Below are 13,173 nucleotides of genomic sequence, written 5' to 3'. Positions count from 1 at the left end.
AAGTTTTGGTGTTTGTGCTTTCTTCGTTGTGTGTGGTCAGCTGTAAGTCTACTTTTGCCTTGGTGAGGTGCCACGGAGGGAGGTCGGGGAAAAGAATTTGTTGGATGTCTTGTTTGGAAAAGTGTAAGTTTTTGAGGTCCTCAAGGATTCTGAGGCCTAAGGGTTTGATGAGTTTTTCGTTGTTTTGGAATTTGTTTATGGTTTCTGGGTTTGTTTCGAAAATCCTGTTGTGCGCTGGATTTTCCGGTGTTGAGCTCTGTTTTACTGCGTATTGTAGTGAGAGTTGTGTGCGTCTGAGTGAGAGTGGTGGTATGTTTGCCTCGGCCTGGAGGCTCTCCACCGGAGAAGTGCGGAAAGCCCCTAGAGCGAGGCGGAGTCCTTGGTTCTGTATTGGGTCTAGCATTTTTAAGATGTGTGGTTTTGCCGATCCGTAGACTTGACAGCCGTAGTCAAGCCTGGACCGGACAAGGGAGATGTACAACTGGAGAAGGTGTTTTGAGTCCCCGCCCCACTCCGGATTCGATAGAATTTTCAAAGCGTTTAACGCTTTCTGGCACCTCACACGAAGGTCTTTGATGTGTGGAATGAATGTAAGTTTTTTGTCGAAAATGACGCCGAGGAAACGAGCTTGGTCCTGGACGGGAATCCTTTCCCTGTATAGTGTCAAATCCGGCTGCAGCACACGTCTGCCTGTTCGGCAGAAGTGTACTGCAACCGTCTTTGACGGGGAGAACTTGAAACCGTTATCGTTTGCCCACGTTTCAAGTTTGTGCAGCTGCGTTTGCAGCTGCCTTTCCATAGATCTCAAATGGGATTTTTCGAACGGCAGCATATCAAAAAGTCGTCAACGTATAACGAGCTGTCTATGCTGTTTTGGAGGGTATTCACTATGGAATTTATTTTAATTTCAAATAGGAGAGGAGAAAGGATGCTCCCCTGGGGGACTCCTTCCTCCTGTTGGTGGGGGTCTGAAAGGGAGGATCCGACACGAACCTGGAAGGAAAGGTTCTTCAGGAAATTGCCAATGAAGGCAGCGAGGTGACCGCATATGCCGAGTGCATGCAGGTCTCGAAGAATGCCGTACTTCCAGGTTTTGTCGAAGGCTTTTTCTAGGTCAAAAAAGATGGCGATCATGTGGCCTCTTTCAGCGAACGCCTTGCGTATAAAGGTCTCCAGACGGACCAGGTGATCCAGAGTGGATCGAGTTTTCCTGAATCCGCATTGGAGACTGCTCAGCGAGCCCGTCGTTTCCAGAAACCACATGAGTCGCCTGTGAATAATTTTTTCAATGAGTTTGCAGAGACAGTTCGTTAGGGCTATAGGTCTGTAATTGGATGGGTGTGTGTGGTCCTTGTTTGGTTTGGGTATTGGAATGACAGTGGCGAGACGCAAAGACTCCGGAAAGGAGTGCGACCGCCACATGTCGTTGTATATGTGTAGTAGGAGTGTGAGTGTTTCTGAGGGTAAGTGTCTAATTTCTTTACCTTGAAAAATTGAAAATGTGAGGACTTGGCTAACTCACCCTAGCAAAATCCAATTGCCCCTATCTGCCACCTTCCAATGATCTTGGATCATCTTCATCAGAGTCCTCTGAAGTGAGGTGAATGTGAAACATCCCATTTTCATTAGTACATTATGAATAATAATACCGCATAGGTACATATAATAGAACATGAATATCGAAACGTAAAAAAAACACAAACAAAAAAAAACAACCTAATGCTTATTTTTAGGTAAGTGTTTTACGGCGCTCGCAACTGCATAAGGTCATATGAGTGTGCGGGACACACGTAATATTTTCAGTTTGTAGGAAATCTTGAATTTTGTGCAGGAGGTGGCCGAAGCCTCCTCTTATCGATTTTAGACCACCAAGAGATCTTTAACGTGCGCTGCTTGCACACGGGCCCTCCGAGATTTTTCGCCCTTGCCCGAGAAGGCTAGGTGTAGATCTTTCCTGCCAGAAAATCAGGGGTGTGGCTGAAAGACAGCGGTAAGAAGGAGCCAAGGAGTAGCAGTGGAAAGGCTGCAGAAAGAGTCAGGAGCCCAGAGGAGGGGGCAAAGGAGGTGAGGGCGTGGAGGCAGAAAGAGGACATGAAAGCAGATGACAGAACATTGCTAGAGAGCAGGAAAGGAGGTGAAAGGAGACAATTTTAGAGAAGAAAAATTTTCGGTCGCTAACCGGATTCGAAACCCGGGACCTTTGAATGAGAGGCCAACACCTTAACCTCTAGGCCATGAGAGCCCCCACCTAATGCTTGGACTATAAACTTTTCTCCAAATTATTGTTGTTGTGCACTGATTTTCTTAGGGACAAATTTTTCCAAATTTACTTTTTGGAGACTGTGTGTAACACACAGTACGTCCCAGTCACACTCTATATGGCACGGGTGAAATACAAGTACAATAAAATACAAACTTCCAACTCTAGTTTAGTATGGGGTTTTACGGCGCTCGCAACTGCATAATGTCATATGAGCGCGCGAAACACAAGTTATTTTTGTTCGCAACAGTTTACTGTACGGCTGGCTCGGGTCAGTAGTTAGATCTTAAAATGTTTAAATGTTTAAAAATCAGTGTAAATATATATTTTCAATCTAAAACAATTTTCCTAGATAACATGGTTCTGATACACTATCAAATCACAGTGACAATGCAGCGTCATCGAGATTAACTTAAACACCTAAAAACACTTGCCCTGACTAGCACTCAAACAACATATGCCATTCATAAACATCATCATACACAGACTAAAGTTTTAGGAAAACTAAAACCCCTCCTTATCTTCCTTTAGGACAATCAAATGAGAAGTGAGTTAACTAGGATGTCAAACTGTAGGGGCTAAGTTTTTCTATTTCTTTTGCCTCATGTTGGCCGAGTTCTTAGGAGGAGCAGGGCTCCCAACTTTGCACAGTAATATATTACACATGAAACCTGCAGATTACCCCCCCATTAAGCTTTGCTGGTGCGTGAACCTTACTCCTTAAAATTTCGTTTTGGGGGGCTTGCATGCTTTAAAACGTAGGTGGTGTGCGTCTGGCGAGCATCATTTTCAACCTTCTCTATCCCAAAGCCGAGTCAATAATTTGACAAAACACCTACACATACACGGCAGTCATCTTTTGTCTGTGACAGAAGCTGTCGACCTACTTATCAGCTGCGCGCAGTTTCCGGCGACCCTGGCTTGTTTCAGCAGAGACGCTACGCCCACATTCTTGTCGTTCGCATTTGCCGGTGTCGTACCTTGAGTTAACCCCTACCGAGAGATTACCCCCATCTTCTTTAACACTAGTAAACATGAATTGTCTGCCTTTTTTTTTTTTAATTAACAATATCAAATAAATTCAAAATTAACAGAAAGAGACGTAAAACTGACCCTAACCTTGCCTAATTTAGTCTTATACGAGTAGAAGGATGAGATTTTATTTATGATTGGCCCAACCACCACCATCTCTCCCCCCCCCCCCCCCCCCCCCCTAAAAGTGGACACAACTCTAGATATTCTAGTCAATATTAGGCCTACTCATTTATTTCTTGTTGTTTCAATGAAACATTAAAGTTAATTAAAAATCGTTAGCATTCAATCATAGTCATGGTCACTCTGTGTGCGTCTGTGTGAATGTGTGAGTAATGTGTGAGTGAGTTAAATGTTTACAGTTACAGGCAAAAATTCCTACAACGAAATTACAAGATAATTGACTTTTGAGGATTAGTGTGTCAGACATGAACAAAAAAACCCAATAAATACCCCATAAGACAGAAAACCAAAGAGTGAAGGAATGTCTTAAGTTGGCCTGAAAAGAGGAGCCCTGGAGGAAACCACTGCACTATAGTGAGTACATGTTGGTCCTAAAATTACCTGAAACAGTGAGATCCGAAATACTGAGGACCTCATCACTTTCCTCTGTTTCTTTCTCCTCCTCATCCGTAGAAAAGTCTTCCTCCGTGAGGCTGGCTTCCATCCTCTGGACTATGGCTGATTTTTCTTCTCTCTTAAGCTGGTGACGAAAGGCGGAGTTTCTGCAGGGCTATCAAAGCCTCCAGCACCTGGACCTGCAAACGAACCAACACATTAGTCAGCATTCATTGCCTTTTTATAGAAAAACAGGGTGACTGTCAAATCCACTTCTCATTTTTCCAGGGGCCCATCCCTTTTTCAGGGGCACAAACACACACACACACACATATATATATATATATATTGTACTGTCTAGTCCATTTATAAGTCTTTGTTATTACAGGAACTTGGATATATAACAGTGATAATCCAAATTCCTGTTTTTTTCCCTCTTTTAATGTAAGTAATATGAGCCCGGCTATAACAGGGTTCAATCTGCAAAGACTCAAATATACAGGGTCCCCACCAAATCCCGGAAAATTTTTTCAAGACCCCAAATTTTTTTCAAGACCCCTATTCGAGGGAAAAATCAGGCCGCTGCGCTTCAAGAATGATCCCAAAAAAAGCCAATCTATCAAAGATAAATAGTCAAAATGTCTATAAATGAATGCAAATGTACATTTTGTAGTATAGTCTTCAAATAGATGACTATAATACTGGGTGACTGCCAACCCAGATTCTCAATTTTCCAAGGGAGGGGCCTCATCCATTTTCAAGGAACACGTTACATAACAATGAAAGCGTGTGCTCCATTTATATAACATTATATCCAGTCAACAACATGTCAGTGTGGCACTGGGATCTTGAGAGACTTTGGTATTTCAATTTGTTCTTATCTATATTTTCCCCTCATCATCCAACATAACAAACTATAGGCCCCATATAAAAAAATGAATCCTGTTTTGAGCCTGAGAAAAGACCTAGATCTAGAACTAGAATCTATCGACTGTCATGTATAGTATAAGGTTTTACGGCGCTCGCAACTGAAGACGAAAACTATTGCTCAAATTCAAAGTAGAGTAATATTAGTAATAACTAGATCTAGAATGGCTCAAGTACACCTATTCAGTGTGAGAGGTGTAAGAACTGAGGGACGGCAAGATGCAGTGACACTGAAAATCTGCCAATCTTGAACAGAAAGCTAAAATATAGATATAAAGTACAATCCCCCCCATCCAATGAAACGCGAACACTTTAGTTCAATAACAAGGCATGACAGATCCCGATTCCACACAAGGCCTGCACCAACGCGTGCTTTTTCACAGGGTACCTGCCATGAACTTCCCATCAAATTCAAGGAGGTTTCAAGGAGAAATTTTTAAAATTCAAGGAGATTCGGTCAAAAAATTCAAGACGAAAGCCTATTTTCGAAGGCCTACACTTGTCCGAACGCAACCATGTCATAGTTTCGATTTTTTCAATGAGTTTGCAGAGACAACTCGTTAGTGCTATTGGTCTGTAATTGGATGGGTGTGTGTGGTCCTTGTTTGGTTTGGGTATTGGAATGACAGTGGCGAGACGCAAAGACTCCGGAAAGGAGTGCGACCGCCACATGTCGTTGTATATGTGTAGTAGGAGTGTGAGTGTTTCTGAGGGTAAGTGTCTAATTTCTTTACCTTGAAAAATTGAACATGTGAGGACTTGGCTAACTCACCCTAGCAAAATCCAATTGCCCCTATCTGCCACCTTCCAACGATCTTGGATCATCTTCATCAGAGTCCTCTGAAGTGAGGTGAATGTGAAACATCCCATTTTCATTAGTACATTATGAATAATAATACCGCATAGGTACATATAATAGAACATGAATATCGAAACGTAAAAAAAACACAAACAAAAAAAAACAACCTAATGCTTATTTTTAGGTAAGTGTTTTACGGCGCTCGCAACTGCATAAGGTCATATGAGTGTGCGGGACACACGTAATATTTTCAGTTTGTAGGAAATCTTGAATTTTGTGCAGGAGGTGGCCGAAGCCTCCTCTTATCGATTTTAGACCACCAAGAGATCTTTAACGTGCGCTGCTTGCACACGGGCCCTCCGAGATTTTTCGCCCTTGCCCGAGAAGGCTAGGTGTAGATCTTTCCTGCCAGAAAATCAGGGGTGTGGCTGAAAGACAGCGGTAAGAAGGAGCCAAGGAGTAGCAGTGGAAAGGCTGCAGAAAGAGTCAGGAGCCCAGAGGAGGGGGCAAAGGAGGTGAGGGCGTGGAGGCAGAAAGAGGACATGAAAGCAGATGACAGAACATTGCTAGAGAGCAGGAAAGGAGGTGAAAGGAGACAATTTTAGAGAAGAAAAATTTTCGGCCGCTAACCGGATTCGAAACCCGGGACCTTTGAATGAGAGGCCAACACCTTAACCTCTAGGCCATGAGAGCCCCCACCTAATGCTTGGACTATAAACTTTTCTCCAAATTATTGTTGTTGTGCACTGATTTTCTTAGGGACAAATTTTTCCAAATTTACTTTTTGGAGACTGTGTGTAACACACAGTACGTCCCAGTCACACTCTATATGGCACGGGTGAAATACAAGTACAATAAAATACAAACTTCCAACTCTAGTTTAGTATGGGGTTTTACGGCGCTCGCAACTGCATAATGTCATATGAGCGCGCGAAACACAAGTTATTTTTGTTCGCAACAGTTTACTGTACGGCTGGCTCGGGTCAGTAGTTAGATCTTAAAATGTTTAAATGTTTAAAAATCAGTGTAAATATATATTTTCAATCTAAAACAATTTTCCTAGATAACATGGTTCTGATACACTATCAAATCACAGTGACAATGCAGCGTCATCGAGATTAACTTAAACACCTAAAAACACTTGCCCTGACTAGCACTCAAACAACATATGCCATTCATAAACATCATCATACACAGACTAAAGTTTTAGGAAAACTAAAACCCCTCCTTATCTTCCTTTAGGACAATCAAATGAGAAGTGAGTTAACTAGGATGTCAAACTGTAGGGGCTAAGTTTTTCTATTTCTTTTGCCTCATGTTGGCCGAGTTCTTAGGAGGAGCAGGGCTCCCAACTTTGCACAGTAATATATTACACATGAAACCTGCAGATTACCCCCCCATTAAGCTTTGCTGGTGCGTGAACCTTACTCCTTAAAATTTCGTTTTGGGGGGCTTGCATGCTTTAAAACGTAGGTGGTGTGCGTCTGGCGAGCATCATTTTCAACCTTCTCTATCCCAAAGCCGAGTCAATAATTTGACAAAACACCTACACATACACGGCAGTCATCTTTTGTCTGTGACAGAAGCTGTCGACCTACTTATCAGCTGCGCGCAGTTTCCGGCGACCCTGGCTTGTTTCAGCAGAGACGCTACGCCCACATTCTTGTCGTTCGCATTTGCCGGTGTCGTACCTTGAGTTAACCCCTACCGAGAGATTACCCCCATCTTCTTTAACACTAGTAAACATGAATTGTCTGCCTTTTTTTTTTTTAATTAACAATATCAAATAAATTCAAAATTAACAGAAAGAGACGTAAAACTGACCCTAACCTTGCCTAATTTAGTCTTATACGAGTAGAAGGATGAGATTTTATTTATGATTGGCCCAACCACCACCATCCCCCCCCCAAAAAAAGTGGACACAACTCTAGATATTCTAGTCAATATTAGGCCTACTCATTTATTTCTTGTTGTTTCAATGAAACATTAAAGTTAATTAAAAATCGTTAGCATTCAATCATAGTCATGGTCACTCTGTGTGCGTCTGTGTGAATGTGTGAGTAATGTGTGAGTGAGTTAAATGTTTACAGTTACAGGCAAAAATTCCTACAACGAAATTACAAGATAATTGACTTTTGAGGATTAGTGTGTCAGACATGAACAAAAAAACCCAATAAATACCCCATAAGACAGAAAACCAAAGAGTGAAGGAATGTCTTAAGTTGGCCTGAAAAGAGGAGCCCTGGAGGAAACCACTGCACTATAGTGAGTACATGTTGGTCCTAAAATTACCTGAAACAGTGAGATCCGAAATACTGAGGACCTCATCACTTTCCTCTGTTTCTTTCTCCTCCTCATCCGTAGAAAAGTCTTCCTCCGTGAGGCTGGCTTCCATCCTCTGGACTATGGCTGATTTTTCTTCTCTCTTAAGCTGGTGACGAAAGGCGGAGTTTCTGCAGGGCTATCAAAGCCTCCAGCACCTGGACCTGCAAACGAACCAACACATTAGTCAGCATTCATTGCCTTTTTATAGAAAAACAGGGTGACTGTCAAATCCACTTCTCATTTTTCCAGGGGCCCATCCCTTTTTCAGGGGCACAAACACACACACACACACACATATATATATATATATATATATATTGTACTGTCTAGTCCATTTATAAGTCTTTGTTATTACAGGAACTTGGATATATAACAGTGATAATCCAAATTCCTGTTTTTTTCCCTCTTTTAATGTAAGTAATATGAGCCCGGCTATAACAGGGTTCAATCTGCAAAGACTCAAATATACAGGGTCCCCACCAAATCCCGGAAAATTTTTTCAAGACCCCAAATTTTTTTCAAGACTCCTATTCGAGGGAAAAATCAGGCCGCTGCGCTTCAAGAATGATCCCAAAAAAAGCCAATCTATCAAAGATAAATAGTCAAAATGTCTATAAATGAATGCAAATGTACATTTTGTAGTATAGTCTTCAAATAGATGACTATAATACTGGGTGACTGCCAACCCAGATTCTCAATTTTCCAAGGGAGGGGCCTCATCCATTTTCAAGGAACACGTTACATAACAATGAAAGCGTGTGCTCCATTTATATAACATTATATCCAGTCAACAACATGTCAGTGTGGCACTGGGATTTTTCAATTTGTTCTTATCTATATTTTCCCCTCATCATCCAACATAACAAACTATAGGCCCCATATGTGTGTGTGTGTGCGTGCTTGTGTTCGTCTAAAAAGAAAAAGAAAATGCTAATTTCAATTATGAAAAAAAAAAGTAAATTGAATACAGCATTATTGTACTACTTACAGGGACAGGGGGGAAAGCAGACTTTTAAGCATGATTATTTTAGTCTACTAAACCTTATATCTGTTTTATAAAACCAAGGAAAGGAATTCTGAATGTTTAAAGATGTAAAAACAGAATACATTTTTTTAAAGTGATTTAAATCACTGAGTTTTATCTTTAAAATCAAGTTGATTTAAATTTTTTTAAATTAACTGATTTAAATCGACCCAACCCTGGTTTTCAATTATGGAAAAAAAGTAAATTGAGTACCTTATTATTTTACAGTGACAGGGGGGAAAGCAGACTTTTAAGCATGATTATATTAGTCTACTAAACCTTATATCTGTTTAATAAAACCAACTAACGGAATTCTGAATGTTTAAATATATGTAAAAACTGAATACATTTTTTTGGAAAGTGATTTAAATCACTGATTTTTATTTTTAAAAATCAAGATTAAAATAAAAAAATCAACTGATTTAAATCAACCCAGCTCTGATTTCAATTATAATGGAAAAAAAGGAAATTGAATACTGCATTATTTTACAGTGAAAGGGGGGAAAGCAGACTTTTAAGCATGATTATATTAGTCTACTAAACCTTATATCTGTTTTATGAAACCAAGGAAAGGAATTCTGAATGTTGAAATGTGTAAAAACTGAATAAAAATTTTAAAGATTTTTAAGTGATTTAAATCACTGATTTTTATCCAAAAAATCAAGTTTATTTAAATTTAAAAAATCAACTGATTTAAATCAACCTGATTTAAATCAACCCAACCTTGCTCCTCCCGTCAGGCTGATGAGTTCTTTGACGTCTCACCTTCAGCCAGCCAATCAGGAGTGGACTTGTTAGCTCAGGAAACACTTGGTTTTCAGAGGGAGTCCTCGGCACTTCCACAGGACACTGCTGTGGAGAGAGGGATCCTGTTGGGAGACCTGAGCTGATAGTTACGGTAGAGGTGAAGGATAAGACACTGCTCATTCCCCTACAGGCTTCAGACTGTGGTAAGAGCATCTCATGGCTGGCTGGTGAAGTGGCTGAACGTTACTGCAGCCTGTATCAGCAACGCCCAGTCCTAACTCTCAGTACCACTCGCTATTATATTCTCTGCCCTGTAGATCCCATATCTGCAGTGGTGGCTAACCATGACCACCTCAAGGCAACGGTCACTCTTTGGGAGAACCCGCCCCTGGAAGAACGTTACATTAATGCGTGTCAGTTTATGGCTCCATGACTGTGTGACCAGTGGTCATCTCTCCCCTGTGACTTTGTTCTTAGCCAACAACAGTTGCTGCCAGTGTACCGCGCTTTACGAGGGCAAAGAACTCTGACCAACCTAAATCTGGCTGGGAATTGTCTCGGAGACACAAATCTTGTTCCCCTCGCTGAACTCCTCCAAGACATGCCCAACCTCAGATCATTAAACCTGGAGACAAATCATCTTTCATCGGAAAGTTTGCATACTCTCTCCAAAGCATTTAAGAGCGGCCAGCATAGTCTTGAACAGCTCAACCTGAGCCACAACTGTCTGGGAGACTTGGCGGCCAAGTGGCTGGCCAACATGCTGAGGAATCTGACCTGTCTGACTGACCTCAGCGTGGCTGACTGCGCTCTCTCTGCCAGAGTTTTTACTCCCAGCTTCTGCTATGCCCTGAGAGGTACTATTAGTACAAGTCTTAACATTTAGAGAAAGTTGTTTCATGTTTGTAAAAGCTTTTTGTGATTTGATGTGATAATGATGGTTGCTCACTGACCAACTCAGATTCTCTGAGACACACTTTCTGAAAGGGATTTTTGTGGATTTGAAATCTTTTTCACTGTTACTAGCTTCAGAGTGGTTGTAGTTTAGAAGTCAGTACGAATGAATGTTGTCTACAATAAGCTAAACAGTGGGGCCCTTTCAAGTCGTGGCTTGGCTATCAAAATGGAAACCTCAAATATTTTTAAAACAAATCTTTGCTTGCTATATTTACCAGTATCCAAAGATGTCAAAAGGTTAGGCTCAAGCTCAATCTCTCTTGCCCTTTTTAACTCCCAGTGGAGCACAGGCCATCAACAACATTACTCCAGCGAAGCCTGTCCTGAGCATCCTTTTCGATCTGTTTCCATGATGTCCCCGCTTTTTCAATTTCCGCTGATACCGCTCGCCTCCATGTCATCTTAGGTCTTCCCTTCTTACGCTTTCCTTGTGGGTTCCATGTTAAGGCCAGCCTGATGATGCTTGTCCGGGGTCTCCTCAGGGTGTGTCCAATCCATTTCCATTTCTTCACCTGAATATCTTCCTTTACTGGCCTTTGGCTTGTTCTCTCCCACAGTTGAGCTCAATAAAAACTGATATATACAGTGGAACCTGTGTAAGACGGCCACCCATTGTCAAGGAAAAAAGTGGCTGTATAAGACAGTTGGCCATCTTAGGCAAGATTGATCAAAATGAAGAAAACAAACCATTCCCTTCTGAAGTCCCAACCGAAGGCAGCCGCATTGTTGTTGTTTTTGTTAGCTTCTTTAAATTTTGTTGCTGAATTTGTGCAAGGGTGACAATAATACGAAATGTGTCAGAGGAGGAAGACCCAGTGCCATGTTAAAACAAACACATGGGTGGCCACCACTCGGAGAACGAGCGACGCTTCTGTCCCAAGTTCATGTTGACATCCATTATTGTTACTTTGTTACGGACTAGGTAAACAGTGACCACTCATCTCACTTACGATTTGTGTGTGAGTTGTGGTCGGGGCTTATGGGTTATGAGGGATCACATACTTACGTCACCAGCAGCTGGAAATTTATTGTTAGCTTTTGGTCAACAGTGGGAGGGGTCTTCGCAAGATAATAGGTTGGAGAGACTACCTAACAACAACGACAGGTGATTGGAATATGACGGCTCGACCATTACGTCAGGGGCCAATGCTTAAGTTATGACAAAACGTCGGGTGATGAGAAAGGTGGCCGTCTTAGACAGGTGTTATTGTTTAGTATGAAGGGGTTGTGGGATAAAATATGGTGGCCGCGTTGGACTGGTGACCATTTTACACTGTGACAGTATATAGAAAAATCGCAAGGGGATGAAAAGTGGCTAAAGTTGCTGTCCAAATGACCTTTAAAAAAAAAAAAATCATGTTTGGTTTTTGCCCTGTTTTTAAGCGGAGTCAGAGGGTACAATGTTGATGATGCTGTTCAGTTGTTGTGTCTCAAGTTATTCCTTGTCATATAGACGGTTGGTTTTTTCTCACATATTTTTGGCTTTCAATATTTCTTTTGTTTGTTGACTATTGACCCTGGCATTTGGATGTGTTATGTGGGTGGTTGGCAGGTGCTCTGGAGTGGTTTGCTTCTTCTTTCCTATCAAACATCTATCGTCTTTATCTCCCCTCCTTTTTTGTGTTTGTCTCTCTCTTGTCACACCTCTAATCTTCGGCACTTATTGATCTTATTGTGTTGCAAGTGCCGTAAAACACTTACTAAAACTAAAAGGATGTGTTATGGCTGCAGCAGACTGAGCTATTGCTCTCTAAAATGAGCCATGCAGGATGTCATGTCAAGGGCTTCAAATTTTATAACTTGGAGGCCTGTAGGCTTTATAGCATAGAAATGCAGAAGTCAGTCAGAGGGAGAGTGTTTGTCGTTGATCTCAGCAGAAGGGATGAAGCTTTCTTTGCCAGGTCGTCTACCTGCTTGTTTCCTCGGATGCCCACATGGCTGGGTATCCATGCGAACATGATGTTTTTTCATGTTTCGGATAGTGTATGACTTTTCTGTTGTAGCCTAATTATTTTTGGATTTAAGAGTGTGTAGTTTGTGAGTGAGGTGATGCAAGACAGAGAGTCAGAAATGATAAGGAAAGATTTGTTAGGAGAATTTTCTACAGAGTCCAGTGCCATGTCAATGGCAGTGGCCTCCGCAGAGAAAATGGAGGCTTCAGGATGGAGTCTCCTCTGGTGTGTACTGTTGGAAGAAAGGGCTGCGGCGCCCACTTCATTGTCTTTTTTGGAGCCATCCGTGAAGATGAGCTCCGCACCGGGGTATTTATCTATTAGTTTTTTTGTATTCTGCTTTAAAAGTTTTGGTGTTTGTGCTTTCTTTGTTGTGCGTGGTCAGCTGTAAGTCTACTTTTGCCTTGGTGAGTTGCCACGGAGGGAGGTCGTGGAAAAGAAATTATTGGATGTCTTGTTTGGAAAAGTGTAAGTTTTTGAGGTCCTCAAGGATTCTGAGGCCGATGGGTTTAATGAGTTTTTCGTTATTTTGGAATTTGTTTATGGTTTCTGGGTTTGTTTTAAAAATGCTGTTGTGCGCTGGATTTTCCAG

The 13,173-nt window shown here is 41.6% G+C and overlaps 1 protein-coding gene across 4 annotated transcripts in view; it reads right to left on the bottom strand.

Annotated features, from left to right (window-relative positions):
- Positions 1-1,487: 1,487 nt before the first annotated feature.
- The window catches only part of LOC106013885, a 31,837-nt gene continuing 20,151 nt past the window's right edge, over positions 1,488-13,173 (bottom strand). Inside the window, exons 4-8 of one of the 4 annotated variants that reach the window (XR_001185468.2) lie at positions 9,649-9,777; positions 7,869-8,062; positions 5,550-5,617; positions 3,857-4,050; positions 1,488-1,590 (exon numbers count right to left, since the gene is read on the bottom strand). Coding sequence is in view for 1 of the 4 variants with exons in the window: in XM_013090704.2 (XP_012946158.1) it covers positions 9,720-9,777 (58 nt within the window). In the remaining 3 variants the exon portion in view is untranslated. The remainder of the gene's footprint in view (positions 1,591-3,856; positions 4,051-5,549; positions 5,618-7,868; positions 8,063-9,648; positions 9,778-13,173) is intronic. The other 3 variants (XR_001185469.2, XR_001185471.2, XM_013090704.2) reach the window with 3 other exon arrangements.

The sequence above is a fragment of the Aplysia californica genome, unplaced genomic scaffold (genome assembly GCF_000002075.1).
Source record: "Aplysia californica isolate F4 #8 unplaced genomic scaffold, AplCal3.0 scaffold01433, whole genome shotgun sequence".
NCBI classification, from domain to species: domain Eukaryota; kingdom Metazoa; phylum Mollusca; class Gastropoda; order Aplysiida; family Aplysiidae; genus Aplysia; species Aplysia californica.
Note: the sequence above shows the minus strand (reverse complement) of the source record. Positions and strands in the feature narration are given on the sequence as shown.